The 20,515-nt window shown below is 39.4% G+C and overlaps 2 protein-coding genes across 2 annotated transcripts in view; one reads left to right on the plus strand and one right to left on the minus strand.

The window, feature by feature from the left end:
- The window catches only part of FAM13C (family with sequence similarity 13 member C), a 108,564-nt gene extending 89,577 nt beyond the window's left edge, over positions 1 to 18,987 (plus strand). The window contains exons 7-14 of the mRNA XM_016220832.2: positions 1,717 to 1,927; positions 3,051 to 3,189; positions 7,882 to 7,963; positions 9,387 to 9,595; positions 10,994 to 11,089; positions 12,385 to 12,581; positions 14,012 to 14,113; positions 17,415 to 18,987. Of these exons, the coding sequence (XP_016076318.2) occupies positions 1,717 to 1,927; positions 3,051 to 3,189; positions 7,882 to 7,963; positions 9,387 to 9,595; positions 10,994 to 11,089; positions 12,385 to 12,581; positions 14,012 to 14,113; positions 17,415 to 17,538 (1,160 nt within the window). The 3' untranslated portion in view covers positions 17,539 to 18,987. The remainder of the gene's footprint in view (positions 1 to 1,716; positions 1,928 to 3,050; positions 3,190 to 7,881; positions 7,964 to 9,386; positions 9,596 to 10,993; positions 11,090 to 12,384; positions 12,582 to 14,011; positions 14,114 to 17,414) is intronic.
- Positions 18,988 to 19,445: 458 nt separating this feature from the next.
- Positions 19,446 to 20,515, minus strand: part of PHYHIPL (phytanoyl-CoA 2-hydroxylase interacting protein like) — a 36,775-nt gene continuing 35,705 nt past the window's right edge. The window contains exon 5 of the mRNA XM_016220833.2: positions 19,446 to 20,063. Coding sequence (XP_016076319.1) covers positions 19,529 to 20,063 — 535 coding nt within the window. The 3' untranslated portion in view covers positions 19,446 to 19,528. The remainder of the gene's footprint in view (positions 20,064 to 20,515) is intronic.

Here is a 20,515-nt window from a genome sequence, read left to right on the forward strand (position 1 = left end):
GGTTAGAGGTTTGATCCCTGCTCAGGGCATGCGAGAGTCAACCAATCAGTGTATCTCTGTCACGTTGATGGTTTTTTTCTCTCTCTCTTGCTCCCTCTCTAAAATAAAAAATAAAAAAGATTTGGAAAGGAGCCCATATGCCTCCTGGTAGGTTTTGAAAGTGATGGTTAGTGTGTGCTGTGATTTATTGGTTAGTAACTCTCACTCCTGCTACTCCGTAGGGCTCCTGCCAGAACCGCACTGTTTTCTGGGTAGATTATTCTTAATGAGAGTGCTGCCTGTGGTGAGTTGTGTCAGTCCCAGCAGCACACCTTGCCTGTGGGCCGGGCCCTGCGTTCATCTAGTTCCAAGTCTTCCCCAGCCCTCATCCTGTCCAATTCGATCAGCCTCAGCCACTACAGGAGCGCTCAGGAGCTTCGGAGGCGCGATAGGAGGTGCAACTCACCCTCGCAGCCTACAGTCCAGCAGGGAGGAAGCCAACTGAAAACACACAAGAACCTAATCAGACCTTTGATGTTACACCAAGCAAATTGCATTTCAAGCTCTAGAGAACACACGTCATTCTAAATCTGATTAAGATTCATCTGGTACCAAATTGCGATCAATGTTTATTTTGGAAAAGCGGATTGTCATTTTCAGATCCCACTTATTCACCCAGAAAATCTTTGTTTTCCCTTTCTTTGGGGTAGTAGGAGTAAGAGAAGGCCTTGGGTGGTTCTGCCTTGTTTGCTGCGCATAACTGAGAAGGAGTTTGTTTTGGCTGCTTCTGGAGTAACCCCGCACAGAGCCCTGGGAGGGGGAGACCCTCACCCCGCACCGCGCCTGTGTCCTGGCGCGCCTGCTTTGCAGCCCTCACTCTGTAGCACGGGTTGCCCGCTTCAGACCGACCCTGGGGTGCCGAGCTAATGAGCTCATTTAAAAAGGGAGTGAATGATCATAGCGAGAATGTAGGTGCAGAGCTGCCTAAGCACAGAGAGAGGGTTTGGAGCAGGTTTTGTTTTTTGTTTTTGTCCAAAATAAAATGCTATCTAAAATTTTGGAGAAGAAACAATGATTTCAAATCTCACTGTGCTTTGTAGTTGCTCCGTAGCTGCTTTGCATTTTTAATGCATTTATTTGTACTTCTAAATCTGTGCTTTTAAAACCATACAATGGAATCATTCCTGTTTTGTTTTGAAATCTGGGTTTTTCATTTAGCATATTTTAATGTCATGCTGATGAGCCGAGTGCTCCGTCATCTTGAAGGGCTGCTGAATAAGCGTCTGCCTGGGGACTTCTCTCTCCCTTTAGTTGTTTTTTCCTCCATCTTCCTTCACTGACAACGGTCGTCTCTCTTTTCTTCCTCATAATCTATCATCTTTTGTCCCAGCTCCATTTTCTTGTTTTCTTTTTTCACTAACCATTTTGTGATTCACCCTTCAATGTATACAAATAATATGAAATAAAGAGAGGATGTTTGTAGTTTTGGGCTACGCTGACTCCATAACTCATATGAAAATAATGTGTTTCCATTTTGTTATTGTTGTTGGTTTTATTATTTTTTTAATCATAGTTCTGTGAGAACAAACATGACGGTATTTTGAAAGCCTTTCATATCCCCAGAAGGAAGAAATGACAGAGAGGCAAGACGTAATGAATGTTGATGATCCTTAGGAATATGACAGTCTTCAGCCCTCTGTCACTCCTGAGTATTGATGATTTATCTCGTTTCCTCAGACCCTGCACCAGTCCACAAAGACGGGCAGAATGGAGCAGACAGTGCCCCAGAAGACCTCCAGTCTGTGGGGACCAGCCGGCTGCTCTATCACATCACTGACGGTGACAACCCACTGCTGTCCCCGCGATGCTCCATCTTCAGCCAAAGCCAGAGGTTCAACCTAGACCCAGAATCAGCCCCTTCTCCACCCAGCACTCAGCAGTTTATGATGTAAGAAAACCTTGTTTTATTATCTTCATTTCCTAGTTTTTTAAATACTGCATTTACAGACGACAGTGAAATGTGTCTGAAATAGCGCAGACATGCCCACCAAATGCAGCTGCGAGACCTGAACAGTACGTGGCCAGTAGCGGCGTGCTTTCTAGCTGGGCGCGCTGTGTCAGGCCTTATCTCAGGGGGAGATGGTTGGGAGACACAGGGCTTGCGCATTTGAGCATTTTTGTACATTGGAACATTTTTGGTGAGATGACTAGAGTCCTAAGCAAACACATGTATGTACTAATTCAGGAATATCACTCTTCAGTTCAGTATTCCTTCCATGTCCAACAGCGGCTTCAGTGGGTAGACTGTAGCAACGCCTAGTTGTCCACCTCAGTTTTTTATGTTCTAGAAAAGGGGTAGATTAAAATAGCTGCCCCACCCCAAAAAAAAGTGTAGCACTGTGTATTCTTTCCTTTTTTTTATGTTCTACTGATAATTTCGATTCATAGCTAAAATGAGATTCCCTTGGTTAAAATACATGCAGGAAATCTCTAGTGTTTCCTTAATAACTTCTGCTGAATTTATTCATGAACTTATTCAAACCTGAACCCATGGACTGCATGTCGGTAGACTTGAGGGAGTTAGTGAGTTATTGCTATTGTAAAGTGTGTGTCAGGTGAGAGGGTGAGTGCATTTTCTGGAGAGGAGGCCCATTCCTTTCCCCAGATTCGCAAAGTCTCTGTTATGTCAAGAAAAGTTAACTGCTCATGTAAATCTTCCTTGAAAATGTTGGTAGGTGTGGCTCACGCACTCTACTGAGGATCATGCTACAATAGGGCCGTCTCTCTTTAGTCTTAAATCGGTCTCTTCCAAGCTGTAGGAAATGCATTTCCGGGCCTAATACTCTGACATTGCACATTAAGGTCCCGGGGGACATTTGCCCACAGTGGAGTGCTGTGGTCAGGGGTCTCCAGTAATGAGCAGATGCTACATTATTTGGTGAACTCCCCAAATAATGAACTGCCCTCTGGACTTCTCTGGTAATCCTGGAAGCTTGGTTTGTAGGCCAGCAGCACTGTTTACTGGAAGACCATTGTTTTTTATTCTTCTTTCCCTCCTGTAATCACTGCAGGCCCCGAAGTTCTTCACGGTGCAGCTGTAGTGGTGGCAAGGAGCCCCAGACCATTGCCCAGCTCACCAAGCACATCCAGAGCCTCAAGAGGAAAATTCGGAAATTTGAAGAAAAATTTGAGCAAGAGAAGAAATACCGGGTAAGGATTGTGGGGTTTAAAATAAGAGTATGGATTAGGTCAAGAGATGCGTTGGCCTTTCTGTCCTTCCTTTTAGGTACAGCTCTTACCAGGGATGGCTGTGTTTCCATTGGCCAACCAAGGACCCATCATAAATTGAGTTCCCATCTTGGGTCTGTCTTGCTTTCACATGCTACCAGTTAGTATCTACTAAGATATCTCCTAGTAATTAATTACGACTCTGTTTTCAAACTAATTTAATTATTGATTCCCCCCTTTTCCCTCCAAGGAACCTTACTATCGCTAGTGTTCCTAGGAATGAAAATTTAAAAAGCTTTTGAATTTTGTTTTTATTTTTTCTTTAACCCTTTCCATTTGGATTTTGATAAGAACCTATTAATGCTGCAAAGGACAGACTCTAATTGCAGAACAGAATGAGGGAGAGTTTTCTTTGACTTAAAGTACTTCGTGGTTGATGGATGAGACCTCCTCTCAAGTGGCATCTGCTCAGGCCACTCGAGAACACTCCCATCCATCCTTTCCCGTCAGAGACACTGGCTGCCTGCTGGTGCTCTAACGTTGCAACCATTGTTTTCTTACATAAGAAACAGTAGAGTCAGAGGTACATGTCTTGATAGCCAGTGCTAGTTTTATTATTTTATTTTTTAATCCTCACCTGAGGATATGTTTATTTTTTATTGATTTTAGAGAAAGGGGAGGGAGGGAGGGGGGGAGAGAGAGAGAGAAACATCGATGTGGGAGAGAAACATCAATGGTTGCCTCCCATATGCACCCCGACTGGGGATCGAACCCGCAATCTGGGTATGTGCCTTGATTGGGAATCAAACCCTCGACCTTTCGATGTATGGGATGGCGCTCCAACCAACTGAGCCACACCAGCCCGGGCAATGCTAGTTTTATTTATTTTCTCTAATGGTGACCATGTCGTAGAGAAAATTCATGTTCATGTAGAATGGCACAAAGATATGAGGTCTTTGGCAGAGGGCCCAGAACAACGTGTTATTAGAATAAAAGAGAACGGAATAACGCCTCACACATCCTGAAATATTGAAAGGCTCAGTGAGCACTTGGAACAGGGCTACCTGGCAGGTCCCTGTGAGTGTAGGATAAGTTCAGGGGAGGGCGGTGAGAGTGGGTAATGCACCACTCTCCTGTTCTGTCTTGTGTTTCCCACAGTGGCTTTATATTTATTAAAGGCGTGGTTTTTAGCTTTGCAAAATGGACAAAACATCAGATTGACTTTCGGGACAGCCTAAGTCAGGGTGTTAAAGATTCTCCTCCTCTTGGAAGTCAGGGAGTCATAGCTACTATTTTCCTTTATGGAGCAGGAGGGTGCTCTACACACTGGGAGTACAGGTGAGGCAACTGAGGCCCAGCGAACACTTATAACTTATAGGTAGTTCTGCTCTGTCAGCTCAGGCGTGGGTGGTAGATTAAGTTTGAGTAGGTGTTACAATGGAGGGGTAGAAGTCAAATTCATAAGTATCCACATGTTGAAAGCTCCAGGTACCCTGCGAGAAGCGGATTTTCCCTCCTTGCTGCTGGAGTGTTACTGGATCTGTGATGCCCTCTCATTGGAAAGTGTTCAGTGACAAGTAGTGGGGCCCCATTCCCAGGGCATCTTAATAATTCTCACCCGGCAGTTCTTGAATCAGACTGATCCAAATTTGAATCCAGCACAGCCACTTAGCAACTTTGTGACTTTGGACTTGTTTCTTTACCTTTCTGAGTCTCAGTTTATCCATCTGTAAAGTGGAGTTAATATCGGCAGTGACTTCAGAAGCTTGTGAGTATTAAATGAGGAGTACACACATAAAGCTTATTAATTAGTGTTGAGCACAAAGGCAGTAAATGGTCCTAGATAGTACCCACTTTTGACTATTTAAGTGATGTTGGAACAGGCTGTGTCATGGCAGCCCCTGTCTTGTCAGAAATGGAGGGAATACTGTACACATTAGATCTGCACTGGACTTTTTTACATGTGGCACAGACCCTGGTAACTTTTTCTCACTATATCAGCCACCTAGAACCTGCCTAGTTAGAAGAGAATTTCTCCTGGCGCCTCCTGCCTTTGTCTAGAGGAGCTCTAGAGAGAGAGAGAGCAGACACACACCCACACAGTTAAATACTCACACATGCAGATGGATGGATCCAGGCACAATAGGTCTGGAAGGCTTCACCGCCACCCCTGCTTCAGTGTGTAGACCTAGAAAAGGCTGTTTTAGCCAGATGTCCACTTTCACTGTGGTTGGAGAAGTTAGAAGTAGAAGCATTCAGCCAGTCTTATTTCTTGACCCCTGAGAAACTGAGGCCCGGAGAAGGGAAGTAATTTCCCTAGGATCACACAGCAAAGACTTGATCTAGCCAAGACAAGAACTCAGATATTTTCATTCCTAATCCAGAAATCTTCCTAAACTCTCCTTAGCAGACCTTAGATCTGATCAGGTGGTACCCTCAGTATGTGACTCTGGAGCCCCATTTTTATTTTCCTGAACAAAATCTACTCTGTGTAATTTCTGAGTGTATGGCCCTGGGGGGGTCTATTAAACTAGAATCATTCAGTTCAAAAATTAGGAGGCTCAAAGATTCACAGTGTGTGTATGAAAACCTTCCATGTGACGTGAAAGCTGCTGTCCTCATGAACTTGGTTTAACCTCTTTTGAAATTTTCCCCTAGAGCAGGGAAATAAAAAATTCATCTCAGAAAATTTCAGGCTTTAAAATATTTTGTCTGAAAATTCAGCCTTAAATTTCTCCTAAGTCCTATTTGAAGTAGTGAAAGCTCATTTATGTGGTGGTCATTGGCTTAGGGTCTCAGATTTTTGTTTTGTTTTTAACAGTATTTCAAAAGATGGCATTAACTGTGTGGGGCATATCCAGTGAAAAAGACGAGTTCCAAAGACTCGGATTCTTCAGATCAAATGGAGAATTCCATGAGGATTTAGAGAAACTGAATATAAAACACTGACTGTCCATATAATTGGATTGTTACCCAAAGCCAAAGTACTGGACTCTATCTCAGGGAAGTAGCTCGGCGGTCATTCTAGCAAATCATGGGTAGGACCAGGCTTTTCCAAGGCGCGCCCGCTCCACTGTCCATGGTCCTGAAACCAGGCCTCCCCTTTGGGAAGTATAGCATCCCCCCTGGACCTCCCTACCAAAATAATCACTGCCATCCTCCTTCAGTCATCGTTTCCATCCTGATTTAAAAGTATGGTTTTACATCACTCTAGAAGTGACAGAAGCATGTCTTATGTTTCACAATTAACCTAATCCCATGTATGTTTGATGATCCTGTCACACAAGCACTGTTTCTCCCGTTCAGCTTGAGGGGAACACATTCATCTCCCTAGGCTTCTCTCTTACCAAAAACTCGATGTTACATGACTTAGTAGATCCTAAAAGAAACATGGCAGTGCCGCTAGACTTGGCTACTAACGGTGCACACATTTCTGGCTCTTATTAGGATGTTTATGATTGTGTTATCTTGAGCATTGCTGTATATTTCCAGTATACTCTCAATTCAAAGTAACTACTAATCTTGTTGAGCCTGCATGTCAGTCACCAGGGTGGTCTCAGTTCTTGTAAGAAAGTGTCTCACTGATCTGTGGGGATGGAGGCTCAGCATGTTTGGCTCTCCTTGTCTGCTACTTTCTCTTCTGCTGTAGAAAATCGACTTTTATGCTCTGAGAAGAAATCCAGAAATCAAGTGAATGATTTGTATTAACAGAGTCATATCCTTATAAAATAAACAAATATATTCTTATTGCCACACCCCAGTGTGATTAGCTACTTGGTAGAACATACACACCCCTACCTATTTGTTTGTTGATGAAGACACACTATTTTTATGAAAGTCTGGTAGTAATGCTGCTACGTGTCATCTCTGCCTGTAATAATAATAATAATATTTGTAATTCTAGCTAACACATCCATAGTGTTTAGCATATGCCTGGAGCTATTTTCAGTGTTTTGTATATATTACCTAATTTATCTCTCACAGCAACCCTATGAGGGAGATAGTGCTATAATTCTCATTTTAATAGATGAAACTGACACACAGACTACATGTTTCTCAAGGTCACACACATATGATTAAGTTTCATTTTAACATTAGCCCAGTAGGATATTGAGTTTATAAATGGTGAAAGGATTGGAAGTCTGGCTATCACCCTGATATACTGACTTCTCAGACTCTTGTCAGGTTTTAGAGATCCTGGGGTCTCCTTTCTTCAGCTTGGAGGATATGATTGATAGGAGCTAAATCTTCCAGTATTCTCCAGGCAGGCTGTGGTCATTAGTCATGGATGTGAGCACAAGCAGGTAAGTAACGCTAGTTTGTTTCAGTGCCGTCATCTACACTGATACAAAAAGATGGCCTGGCAATGTGTGGGTGGCCCACAGGGTGACGAGGGTTAGACTGCGGGGGCAGTGGCATGGTTAGAAGGATGTGAAAGTGCTGGGCGAAGAGGCATGTTTAGAAACAAGTCAACGAAGAAAATGAAAGTGTGGAGGAAGCAGTTCCATCAGCTGAAGTTTTAATGCTGAATTTATCTCCCAGCTGTGTATGTTTTGTTCCTGAACTATCTCTGTGTGTTTAGCTGTTTTAAAATTTTGCTTTTCTTTTTCTCTCTTGCCCTCCTTCCCTCCCTCCCTCCCTCCCTCCCACTCCCATTTTTCCCTCCCTTGGAAGCCTTCACATGGTGACAAGACTTCTAACCCTGAAGTCTTAAAATGGATGAATGATTTGGCTAAAGGTCGTAAACAGCTCAAAGGTAAAACCAGCAGGGGCTCTTTTAAGGGAAAAGCAGCAGTTGAAATAATGACAGTGGGCTCCGGGGCGTTTGCAATTCCTTCCCACCTGTGCCTCCTTTAACCTTGCCTCCCACCTAGATCGGAGGCCCCATCTTGAAATAAAGGGGCCAGGGTCTCTTTCATTGTTTGGCCCCATGTAATATATGTTTTATAAGTAGACTAAGGAACTCCAGACTCCCAAGTGGGATGCTTTACTTCAGTGCTAGGAACATTTCAGTATGTGGAGCATTAACTTCCTTGGGTTATTGGATTCTTGGATGTCAGAAACAGAAGCAGCCTCAGCAGTCATTTATTTCACACACCACATTGCATAGATGAGGACATTTATGTCCAGAGAGAGGGAAAGTGTATGTAGCTGGGGAGGGGGGCGGTGAGTTAGGCATAAAACTTGGTTCTCTTGCCTCCTAACCCAGTGTTCTTTCTCCGTCTCTCTCTCTTGAGATGGTGGTGTGAGTGTTAACTCTAAAATCCATTTTAAAGGACTATGGTTATTTACCAATAAAAATTTATTTTCTTCCTCTTTCCACACTCCTTTCAACACTTACAGACATGGGAGAGTTTCAAAATTTCTAGAATTGTGGTGATTAAAAAACTGGAAGGACATTAATTCAGTGGTATTAAACTGTAATGATGTATCAGGTTTATAAAATATGCAGTGTTTAAACACCATGCCAGTGTCTCACTAAAAACAAACATCAAACAAAGAAAATGAGATATATAATTGAGAAATCAATCTAAATAGCCTTGCTCAGACAACCAGTCCCCTAACATATTCTGAAGTGTAATTCCCTGATACGTCCCAGGTGGCTTTTAAAATTATGTAGGTTTATATAAAATCACATTACAATAATGATTCCTGGATTTTAAAAGCTGGCATTAAACAAAATTGTGACATCTATCAAGCTGGGGCTGGCACTTGTGCCTCCCCTTTCCCATCCCTCCTGCATTTCCTCAGATGTCTGCATGTGTAATGCTTTCCAGAAGTACTTGTGTTTCCACAGGGGCTCTTAATGACTGCAAAACTTTCAAAGCCCAAGTAAGTGAATCTATGAGTGTAGAATTTCTGCTGCTATGGTAGGCAGCAGGTGAAAACTTTGGGGCCAGGTACCACTGGTCTTCCTTCGGAACGCCTACTCTAAAATTTGAACCACTGAGTTACTCCCACACAGGACCCTCGTCCTCCATGAGGTCCCTTTGTTCACATGTGATCGGGAGTGTATGCTGTTAGCCCTGGCTGTGAAGGCTGCCCTTGCCCCATGGGAAGTCATCAGCACTGTTCATTTCTGCTGACTTGGCATCAGGGGAAGGAATTCCTGAAAGTCTCTGTGCTCTTATAAGGGCCAGTGAGTCCTTGCTCATGGTAACTCATGGCCTTTCTCTTAGAACTAAAACTGAAGCTGTCGGAGGAGCAAGGAAGTGTTCCCAAGGGCCCGCCTAGAAGCCTGTCCAGTGAGCAATCCCCGGTCCCCAGAGAGAATGGGAAGCCAGAAGCTGTGGGCCCTGAGCCAAGCTCCTCTGGAGAGGAGACTCCAGATGCTGTGTTGACATGCCTGGAGAAGAGAGAGCAGCTTCCCTCTCAGGAAGATTCTAAGGTACCTCCCCATACCTTCATGGCGCCAACACTCCACACAGTGCCAGTGAGGTTGTGGTGTTGACCAATTTATCAGCGTGCTCTGGCACCACATACACATCTTTAGGAGAGTGGCTCTGAAATCTTAATCAGGTGAGTTCCCAGTGGGTCACTGGCCGTGATCTATGGGTGTTGCCACACGATTCCAGGATATGTTGCTGTTCTGGAGATCACAGTGCTGCCTGCTGATGCAAAGCAAATGGCGAAGACAGTAGGGTATATCCTATCCCATTCTCCCAGTTTCCTGAGAAATTAGCAAATGAACCCCAAACTAGGATTACAATCCCATGTTGCCATGTTGCATTAAAAAAAATAAAGCAGGGATGAGGTATAAACAGTGAGGAAAGTGGTTTAGAATTTTATTTAAGAATAGAGGGGTAGGGTTTCTTGAAAAGTGTTAAGAAAGATGTCTGAAGTCTTTAGCTTTGAAATCTGTGTGACACCCAGATATGTGATAAAAGTTACCTGGATGATTATGCTATGAGCTATTTCTGTCATTCCCCTCCCACTATCTGCCAAAGGAAAACCACTGGACCAGAGTGAAAGGGGTGTGTGTGTAGTAGATATGTAGCAAATTAATGCAAGATACAACAGGGAGGAAAGCCAAAGCAAGCAGAGAAGTTTGGTCACTTTGGATGGAAGAGAGAGGAAGGTGGATAGATATATGGGTGACTGGTAGGGAAATAGAAAGCTTTTTAAACTTTTATGCGCAGTGTAACCTGTTGAAAATGGTGCTTAGGGATGGGTCATACAGCAGAGGGGTAACAATGCATTAGTGGAACAAGACGTTATGAAATTTTTTAGTTGGAAGGAACTTTGAAACTGTAACCTCCTTGTTGTATAGGAAGGAAATTGAATATTCAGAGAAGTTGATTGTTTTGTCGAAAATAGTTTTGATGTCAGAGCTAGCCAGTAAGCTAGTATATGATCCAAGCATATAGTGATGAAGACCTGAGCGAGGTAGGTGTTTGTGAATCTAATCACAGAAGTCCAGATAAAATATATTTCAGAAGAAAAATCAATAGGTCTTGATCATCTATTTTTTTTAAGAATGAAGAAGTGATTAAATAACAGGCTTCTTACCATTTACACATCGAGGACTCCTTCAAAAAGCTTTCAAACCATCTTTCTAAATTTGGAACTATCCTTTAAGAAACTTTTCCTAGAAGACAATTGGCACGTGCTTTATACAGTATCATTTTTATAAATGACTTCCCCTTTTCTAATTACTGTTATATTATTATAATCCCTTACTTTGAGGGTTCTAAACATGTTTTTTGTTGTTTTTTGCCTGCTAAAATTATCAATATAATTCCTGTGTGAGAAAGGAACAGTAATTAATCTCATGTTTTTTTTTCAGGTAACTAAGCAAGACAAGAACCTCATAAAGCCTCTTTATGACCGATGCAGGATTATCAAGCAAATCTTGTCAACGCCTTCCCTGATTCCAACAATTGTGAGTCAGGACATTTGCATTAACTAGAAACCTGTACTTATGCTTTGTATTGATGTTTAGTTAGGGAGGAAGCACTATGAAAGTTATAAAGGAGCCTTCTTGGAAGTATATGCTGCTAACAAGGCCAGTTATTTTCAAAAAATTGAAATGTGGTCTCCCTCAGCCCCAATATTCCACTTAACAGTGGCTGACGATTAAAACTATTATGCAACAGGAATCTATGGCTATTATACTTTTGAAGGCAGCTTTAACATTTGCTCCCATTGTTTGGGTGAGTAGAGCAAACCATGGATTTCAGTTTGATATTATCTGCTTTATAACACAGCTGGACATCCTTTCTATTCTGCTAATTTTTCTCCTTTAATGAGAAAATTGACAGTACGTTACTCAATGTAATGCAACATTTGTTTTTGGTGCCATTTGGCCATCACTGTACAAAACATAAGTAGATTCATTTCAATAGAAAATATGACTACTGAAGTTGAGTTAGACTACTTTTAATAAAGAGTGATTTACGGGAATACATTACTAGAAAAGCACCACAAATTCTACTCCAGCAATAGTTGAACAGTCACTTGGTCAAGATAATCAATATAAAAAGGAATAAATATTAACAAATATAAATTTAAATATACTTGAGTACATTTATACTTCCACAGTTTTAAAGACAATAGTGATTCATAATATTTGAAATTTTCCCATTAAGTAAATATAATTTAAAATGAAGTATGATTTTCAGATCTTGCAAAAAGGGTCTTTTGGTTGTGATAGGCATTACCAGAACAGCATAAGGAATGAATAACTTCATTTTGCTTTGGCCTTCATAGAACTCTTCCCTGAATTTGTCAGTTTTCTGAGTATCCTTTGTATTTGACTGTGGCCCTCACTAGGACCTGACTTAGGGTTTTTCTGGATGGCAGAAGGTGTTTTGCCAGCCTAACCCATATAACTGTTATGAAGCTGGGGCCCAGAAGGTCTGGGTAAAAGGAGGGACTACTGGGCAGTGCAGCCCAGATTGTATTATATCTTGCATGTCTATGCCTTCTTTGGCCCAGCAAACAGAGATGAACTTGGTGAGCATTTTAGCCCAGCATGGCTATTTCTTTGCTTATTAACTTCTGTAAATTTTTTGATGCAACTGAGGAGTTCCTTTTGGTTGTTTCCTTTTCAGTTCTCAGTAGGCATAGAGGTCAAGTACTGTTTCAGGGCATCTATTTATGGTTCCTCTTCCTGTTTTTGCTTCCTCAAGAGGCACTTAGCATTTTGTGACTTTACTTAACTCTGCCCACAATAAGCAGGAGGAAGAGGACTCTGATGAAGACTGTCCACAAAGAAGCCAACAACCTTCTTTGCCAAATCCAGCATCTCACCTTCCTGGTGGCGATCACCTCACCTACTCTGAGACTGAGCCTGTAAGGGTCCTGCTGCCAGATGAAAAGAAAGAAATCAAACCACCAGCCCTCTCCATGTCCAATTTACACGAGGCCACCATGTGAGTGTGAATCCTAAATATGGAGTCACCGTTTAATGCCTTGTGGTCTCTGGTACTTTATATATACATACAAAATTCAGAAGTGCTATTAGACTCTTTAAAAATGCTATCAGAGAGTAGCCTTGAAAGCATAATCTGGTTGTCTTTTTAACTGGAGAATTGAGAAGACTGCCATGAGGAACCAAGGCTCCCACTAAGGTCCTGAGGGTGCCATAAATGCCAGTGTTCAGTTTGCTACAGTTGCACATCTTTTCACCAGGGCCTGGCACCAGTTTAACTATTGGCCTTTGACAGTGCTGGACCACAAGGAACTGAGATCTTGTTTGAGTCAACAGTTGTTAGGGCCTTTTTCCAAGGCTGTTTCCATTTGAATAAAATGGTCTCTCCAGATTGGGAATCCCCTTGGCCTTAAGTAAATGAGCCTCTCTTTGTCTCCTAATGGCCCCTCAGTCAGAAGCTATTTGAATTTTCATTAGTGTTGTCATTATCATTGAGTAGGGGGCATTCCTCTAGATCATTTGGCCTTCCTTTGGTTTGTAATATTACAGGCCAGATTATGAGATTTTCTTTAACATGTATTACAGTGCTGTTAGGTGTGTACTCCAAGATAGGGATGGAATCCCTATAAATATATGAGGAGATCAATGACTAAGTTGTAAATTGAGATTTTAGTGTGCTTATAGAATCAGCTGGTACATCAATTTCAGCTCACAGATGAGTGACCTATTTGAAAGCAGAAAATCAGTCTTCCTCTTCCTCCCTCCTTCCCTTTCCTTTCATTCATTTGTTGGTTGGTTGGTTGATTCTAAAGCAGCTGTTCTTACCTTATTTTGGGTGTGAGAATTTTTTGAAAGCAATGAAATCCTTTTTTTTAATGAAAATGCCCATATATAATTTCAGAGAGCAGTCTCTCTGAAACCACACACAAGTGCCCCAGATAAAATTTCTCTCTTGTGTTGTTAGTAGAATGAAGTGGGTAGAATTGGCAGTGTTAGCTTTCTTTTGGTTCCTCATTTCATTCCCGAGGGTTTTGCTACTCTCCCCATTCTCTAGATTAAGGACAGAATTTTCTTTAAAATCTTTTCAGCCTATCACCAAATATTGATGAGTATCCCTTCAAAATGTGTGTTTTCTCCCTTCTCCATTCATATGGCCTTTACCTTCACTTTTAATGGACTCAGTCTGCTGCCTCCTATCTGTCCTTGCCCTCTCTCCTTTCCCATGACATTGTTCTCATCAGACAGTTTCCTCTGCGTGTGTGCGCCCCTGTAGTCAGGCTCTACAGGTGCCATGCTGATTCAAAGACACCCTTTTAGGTAGAACATTTCTGTATCATAATATGCTTTTGCTAAACAAACACATCTACTCATAATGATCTCTCAATTATGCCAGAGCTTAGTTATGGCAAATGTATATTTTACTTGATATAGGCCTGTACTTCTTGACCATCTCCGAGAAACTAGGGCTGACAAGAAGAGACTTCGGAAAGCCTTAAGAGAATTTGAAGAACAATTTTTTAAACAAACGGGAAGGTAAGTGTGTGCAGAGGGATATTTTAAGTTAATATTTCCTAGAGAACTATTGTTAAGAATGAGCTAGAATTTTTTGAGAAACAGTGACTCTATATAAGGCATAAACAATTTCCATAGTGACGTAGACCCAGAATTTGTCTAATGTGACATTCTGATAATGCCATTATTAATGTTTTATGAAAGGCTGTAGCTATCAAGTATGACATCAAAGTTTAAAAAATAATGAACTTCAAAAACCCCTAACTTTAAATAACAAATATAACTTGAATTTATCTAAACCTTTTTTAAAAATCCCATTTTTCAGCCCAAATGACTTCTTTGTTCTTGGTTACTTAGTTCTACAAGTTATTCTCTATTTTATTAAATATTTCTTCCTTTAAATACATCCTTTAAACTTCAGGATTTGCCCTTAATTATTTTATTTCAGGATTTTGGTCAGAATTCGTTCTGTCTCTTCAGTAAATGTTTAATAGATCCTCTATTTGTTCTCTTTTTCTATGTTGACCCAAGTTTCCCATTATGCACTTCATTAATTTCCTCTAAATTGTGGTGTACAGTTAACACAGTTACATATACCGGTTACTTATCTACTTCTAGAAGAGACAGTGACAAGTCACTTAGCTATCCTGAATCTGTTTCCATGACGAAATGACTGCACTTCTTGGGATACTTTGGGAAGCTATAGCTGTGATATGGGATGTCAGTCTTGAAAAAAAATAATAAAGGGTATAATTTTCCCAAAGTCACAAAGTTACTCCATTGGCAGGGGTGGGAGTCAGTGATGCATGGGCACCTTCGGTATTCCTCTCCATCTACACACCTGCCTTTCCTGAACGGCTTTCATTCCAGCAGAATGAGGGTTGCCCTGATAGAGAGAGACTGTTTTCTAAAGCATCTTGAAAGCTTGCATCTACTTACCTCAGCAGTGTTTCCTTTTTAGTTCTTCAAGGCTGTTCACTAAAACTGGACCTACTAAGTCAGAAACTTTTTGCATTCAGCAAATACGGATGTAAGCAACTTAGTTTTCTGCTTGGAATCTTCCTTTCCAATTAATTGGTACAAGTAAAGTAATTTTCTGCTGTTGTTAACTAATCTAGTGAGAATTTTATATGGCTGTTAAACTTACACTATAAAATATACTTTCTTCTTTTTTCGACTTCCATTTTTTCCCTTTATAAAATTTCCATACAACTTTTATATTTACATGTTTACCTGTTTGAACCCAGGAGTCTAAAGATTCTGAGAACTTCTCAATGTACTAGTAGTCCTGCCTAATGGATTTGCTGTGGTACTTGGCATAACTTCTAACATACAGGGAAGTTATTTTCCACATACAGTATTCTACTGCACCCATGAGTCCTGAACCTACTTCAGAGAAGCCTATGTCTGACTGAGGTTGTATGCCCTCTTGTATTATACTTAAACCAAATGCAAAAGTGGTGATATAATACAACCCAAATCAAATAGTCGAATGGCTATGAAATATGGATCTTAATGTCATTTTTGTAAGACATTTTATTGGAAAGACCTAACTACCCATAAGGTAAAATAACCATACACATGAATTACTAAAAAATTTAAGGTGCCCGGCTGGTTGTGGCTCAGTGCTTGAGCATCGACCTGGGATCAAGGCAATCGGGGTTCGATTCCTGGTCAGGGCACATGCCTGGGTTGCGGGCCCGATCAATGACTCTCATCATTGATGTTTCTCTCTCCCTCTCCTTTTCTCTGAAATCAATAAAGATATACTTTTAAAAATAAATTAAAAATAAAAAATTTAAGATAATATAAATGTTCATGTAATATTTACCATGCAAAAGGAATAATCATGTAGATTTGACATTATTAACAATTATGAGTCAGGAATTATGCTAATAAACACTTTAAGCATGTTTTGTATAAGGGGAAAACTGCTTTAGGAAATACTAGCAAAATTTTTCATTCTGGCCAATGCAATCTTGTTTATTAGCCAAAATGGAGTGTGCAGGACCAGGGGAAAGTTATATAATGGATTATTCATGTTTTACTGTAAGTTAACTTATTCACTTATATATGTGTACACAAATTAAGGAGGTATTTAGACACCCAGTTATAAAAAATTTGGCCCATAATACAGAATGGAGGCAAAGGGATTCTGATATAATTTAGACATTTAAGAGGAACCCTGTCTGAGATTTTAGTACTGTTCTGAATTCTGTATTAGAAATTGCAGAACAGTGTATAGTGGTGCAACACAAGTAGATAACTACATTTTTAGGAATTAGCTTTTTTATAAGATATATAGATATATCTTTATCAGTACTAGGAAAATGGAAGGGGGTATGGCAAACCATTAAATGTTTGCTATTTACCCATTTTTCAGCCATACTAATATTGGAGAGTACTTGTTTTCATATTCATTAGCAATTGTGGTGATTTCATTTGTTTTCTACCCCTTGTATTTCAAAGTCATGGGTGGAAATGTCTTAAAAGCAACTGGCCATCTTACCAACCAAGGAGACAAGAGCCTTCTGAGATCCTGAAGCAATTATCGCCCTTTAGGGAACATGTCCTGGCAACATATTTTTGTGGGAAGGCAAATGGTTTTAACTATAGATGTTTCCCAATTGTTCAAAGTACATGGCAAGAACATGTAGAAGTTAGAATGCATATGTATAAACATCTAGGCATTGTCATATGTCTAGTCTTAGAATAATTAGTGTGCCAAGTGAACCACTGAAATTTACACTTGTAAATTAAAGAATTCCTCAATGATTCACCTACACATTTGCAGAAAAAGGTAATATAATTACAAGAAAACTTAGAAATATTTCATGTTTGCAAGGTAGTCATTGAGCTTTTTTCCTTCTGTTACCATAAATTTATCAATTATTTTAGTTAGCATGACTTTTGTAGTATTTTTACTTGATATTTTTAACAACTATCACTATAAAGGTGGAACATTCTGCATAGGCATGGACCTGTCACATGGATAAAGGAGAATGACTAGACAAGAAATGCCTTGAAGGTTCTGGTGTTTTTTTCCTCAGACCTTTTCACCTGCCCTATTGTTATGCCTATGCACTAGATTATATATTTGCAAAACACCTATGACATTCAAATTTTCAGAGGGTACTATTATATAGAAATGTAGTAACACATGGAAGAGGTAGTGAATGAGAGTGAAAGGGAAGGTAAAAAAGACATGATGCAAAAACCAAGTGAAAACTGCTACCCTGTACTTTCTCAGGTAAGAATTACGAAAGGATTTGTAATGACTTGATTCCTTGTGAACGAATAAATGGTATTTTCTGTTTTGCAGAAGTCCACAAAAGGAAGACAGGATACCCATGGCAGATGAGTACTATGAATATAAGCACATAAAAGCCAAACTAAGACTACTAGAGGTCTTAATCAGCAAGCAAGATGTGGCCAAAACTATATGAAGTTCAAGAAATGTTTGTGATCACTTTGATCCAAGATAAAGTTTGTTTTCCTCTGCCATTCTTGCTGAGTAAGTAGTTTTGACATACCGAAAACTGAAGCACTTTAGTTGGTAGTATTAGCTGTTTTTAAGAAGGGCTGGGAAGTGTAATTATAAATGATGGAGATTTAAGTGGGAGGAAAATACAGTATGTAACAGTATAATTAGAAAAATAAAATTCAACTTCCTCTATGCCAAGGAGAAAACTTAATATAATTATTTCGGAAACCATCTAATATTTTATCAAATCTAAATAACACATAGCCTCCACTTGTTCAGTGGGCTGCTTGTTAGGGAAAGTCTGTTTAGTGTCCAAAGACTGCTTATGCTGATGTATGGAAAAAAGCATGATTTAAAAAAAAATAAGAGGAGGAAAAGAAACTCTTCTTTTTAGGTAGGAAGGAATTCAGATAGTAAGAATGTAATTTATTTGAAACTCTGAATAGATTTTTAAGTGATTAAAAAAAATCTACTACCTTGTCTCTTATGTCTGCTAGGCTTTCAGTACCCTAAAATATATTAGAATGTGTCACTGCTAATTTTTTATTTCTATATAAAAATAGCACATTATTTTATGTTAATTGAAATTTTACATTTCTGATTACCAAAGTTCATTCTGATAGCATGTACTTTGTGAATTATCTTTGTCTATAATTGACAGATGTTTATATTAAAATAAAATATTGTATTAAAATTTGAAAATAGGTATTTTGGATAGATAAGTGTCTGCAGTATATATCTAATGTGATCATAGTTATGATTGCTAATCTTTTTGTTTACTATAACTAAGATTATATAACTATTTTTCCATTGGGAATATGCATTTTTCTTAATGTTCCAAGGTCTATACTTTGTAAAGTCAAAGACCTTTCTCATGAGCTGTAGTTATTCTTCATTCTTTACAAAATGAAGGATTTGAAAATTGTTTGCTATGACACCTTGTAAAAAAGGCCAGAATATTTTATTTGCTTCATCAACTTTATAGTGTTTAGTGTTATTTTCTACTAAAACACGTTAATTATTTTTGCTTTTGTAAAAATAAGTAAAAGGTCAACATTTCCTCTTTTACCAACCATGTTTGTATTTCTATTTTCTGTAATGTTTAAGCATGATGTTGAACAAATTCACGTTTTCATATAGTTTGGATGGGAAGAATATTGACTATTTCAGAGGCTTATTGTTTTCTCTGTATTTACCTGATATTTTGTAACTTTTATGAATCAGAATAATGTCCTTCATAAATTTGTTTAATTAAAGTCATCTACTTGTAACAGGACAGATACACAACTATTTGAGGTTTACAAACTACATCTTTGATAAGGGAAATGGTTTCGTGACATGTATACAATTGCTATTAAAATGTAACTATATATTCTATATGATTGTAAATATTTTATACAATACAAATAAAATATTTTTGTATTATATTTATTATGTTGAAACACAGTAGTTGTTTCCTGTTAGCTAATATAAATAACATAAATAACACTGTCAAACAACAAGTTGGAAGTGCTGACAATTCTAAGCTTCAAGATTTAACTCATGCTGCAATTACAACCTTTCATGCGATTTGGAGTTATCCCAATATTTGTTCAGTAGATTAAAATGAATGCATATTTAAACACCACTTATAAGCTGTTATTTTGTATTTTGCTAAAGCGGTTTATATAACTGTTTTGTTATGTTTGGCATAAAGGAAAAATAAAAACATTGCAGCATCTAGGCAATAAAGTGTCAGAAGGAGAACAGGATATTTCATCATAGAAAGTAGTGGGAAGGGAATAGGAAACACTAAAACGGCTCTGGAGGAAATTTGAAAGTGGAATTTTGCTTTTGGTGATAGCGGCATGTGCATGCTTCAGTGGAAAACATCTGGTGATGAAAATGGACAACAGAGGATCAATGCTCCTAAGGGAAAGAAAGGGACTGAATAAGAGTAAGAAAAGTGGGCATTAACGTCCAACACTGATATTACAGGTTTTGCAGCTGGGATCTTTCTTTGCATTTGCAGTAGACAGACTCATGAGCTGATGACCAGTGATTTCTGCCACGGTGCCCAGAGAAAGATCCACAGGGTCAGTGTAAATGACTTCTAAAATGACATCCTGGGCATGGTAGTAAACCAGCACCCCATCTTCTTCTGTGCAGGTCAAAAACTTATTATCCTTGGAATTTAGTTGAGGAAGACGCTGCTTACAAAATTCATCTCCTGGTGATCCCACAGGGGCAATAACAAGAATCACATAATGATAAGCAGTGTACATACAGTAGAAGTCCCCAAAATATAAGTTAGTATTGGGGTTAAAAAGTTTTTCTGCTGCAATCTCAAACCTGTATCTTCCATAAGGTGAATCCTGGGGTGGCTTCCCAGTATTGAATTCAGTGCTGCAGCTGAAGAAGATGCCTTCTAATTTTCCACTGATGGGAGAGCCATGGCTACCACTATTATCCTTGACAGAGGGCTGCATAGCATTCCCATGATGTTCTCTACAAGAGAAAAGAAACGGTCAATGCTTGGTACAAGAGTGGTAAAGCTACTGATTTATAGATTTGAATGGTGATAGGCCTAAAAGCCAACTGTCTATTAAAAGCCTAAGTGTTCCTCATATATCACATCATGGGGAATGAATTTTTGACATTAGCTATACATGGCTAAGTTCTACCCTTGACCATAAGGTAAGGATGTTCTGTTGCAAACCTTGGAAGTCTTTAACCTAATAAATTTCCTAGTCAGAAAAAAACTAATTTACATAACTTACAACTGTCATGGCAAAATCCAACAAAAATAAATTTCCTTGCTTGTAAATATATTTTTCATACTAGTATATTGGACCAACTATATAATACATACAATAACTTTTTGTATATTTCATGCTCACTTTTTTTCTTGGAAGAATTTTTGGAAATGAAGTCAATTTTAGAGTAGCTAAGGACCTAAA

The sequence above is a fragment of the Miniopterus natalensis genome, chromosome 14 (assembly GCF_054644295.1).
Source record: "Miniopterus natalensis isolate mMinNat1 chromosome 14, mMinNat1.hap1, whole genome shotgun sequence".
NCBI classification, from domain to species: Eukaryota; Metazoa; Chordata; class Mammalia; order Chiroptera; family Miniopteridae; genus Miniopterus; species Miniopterus natalensis.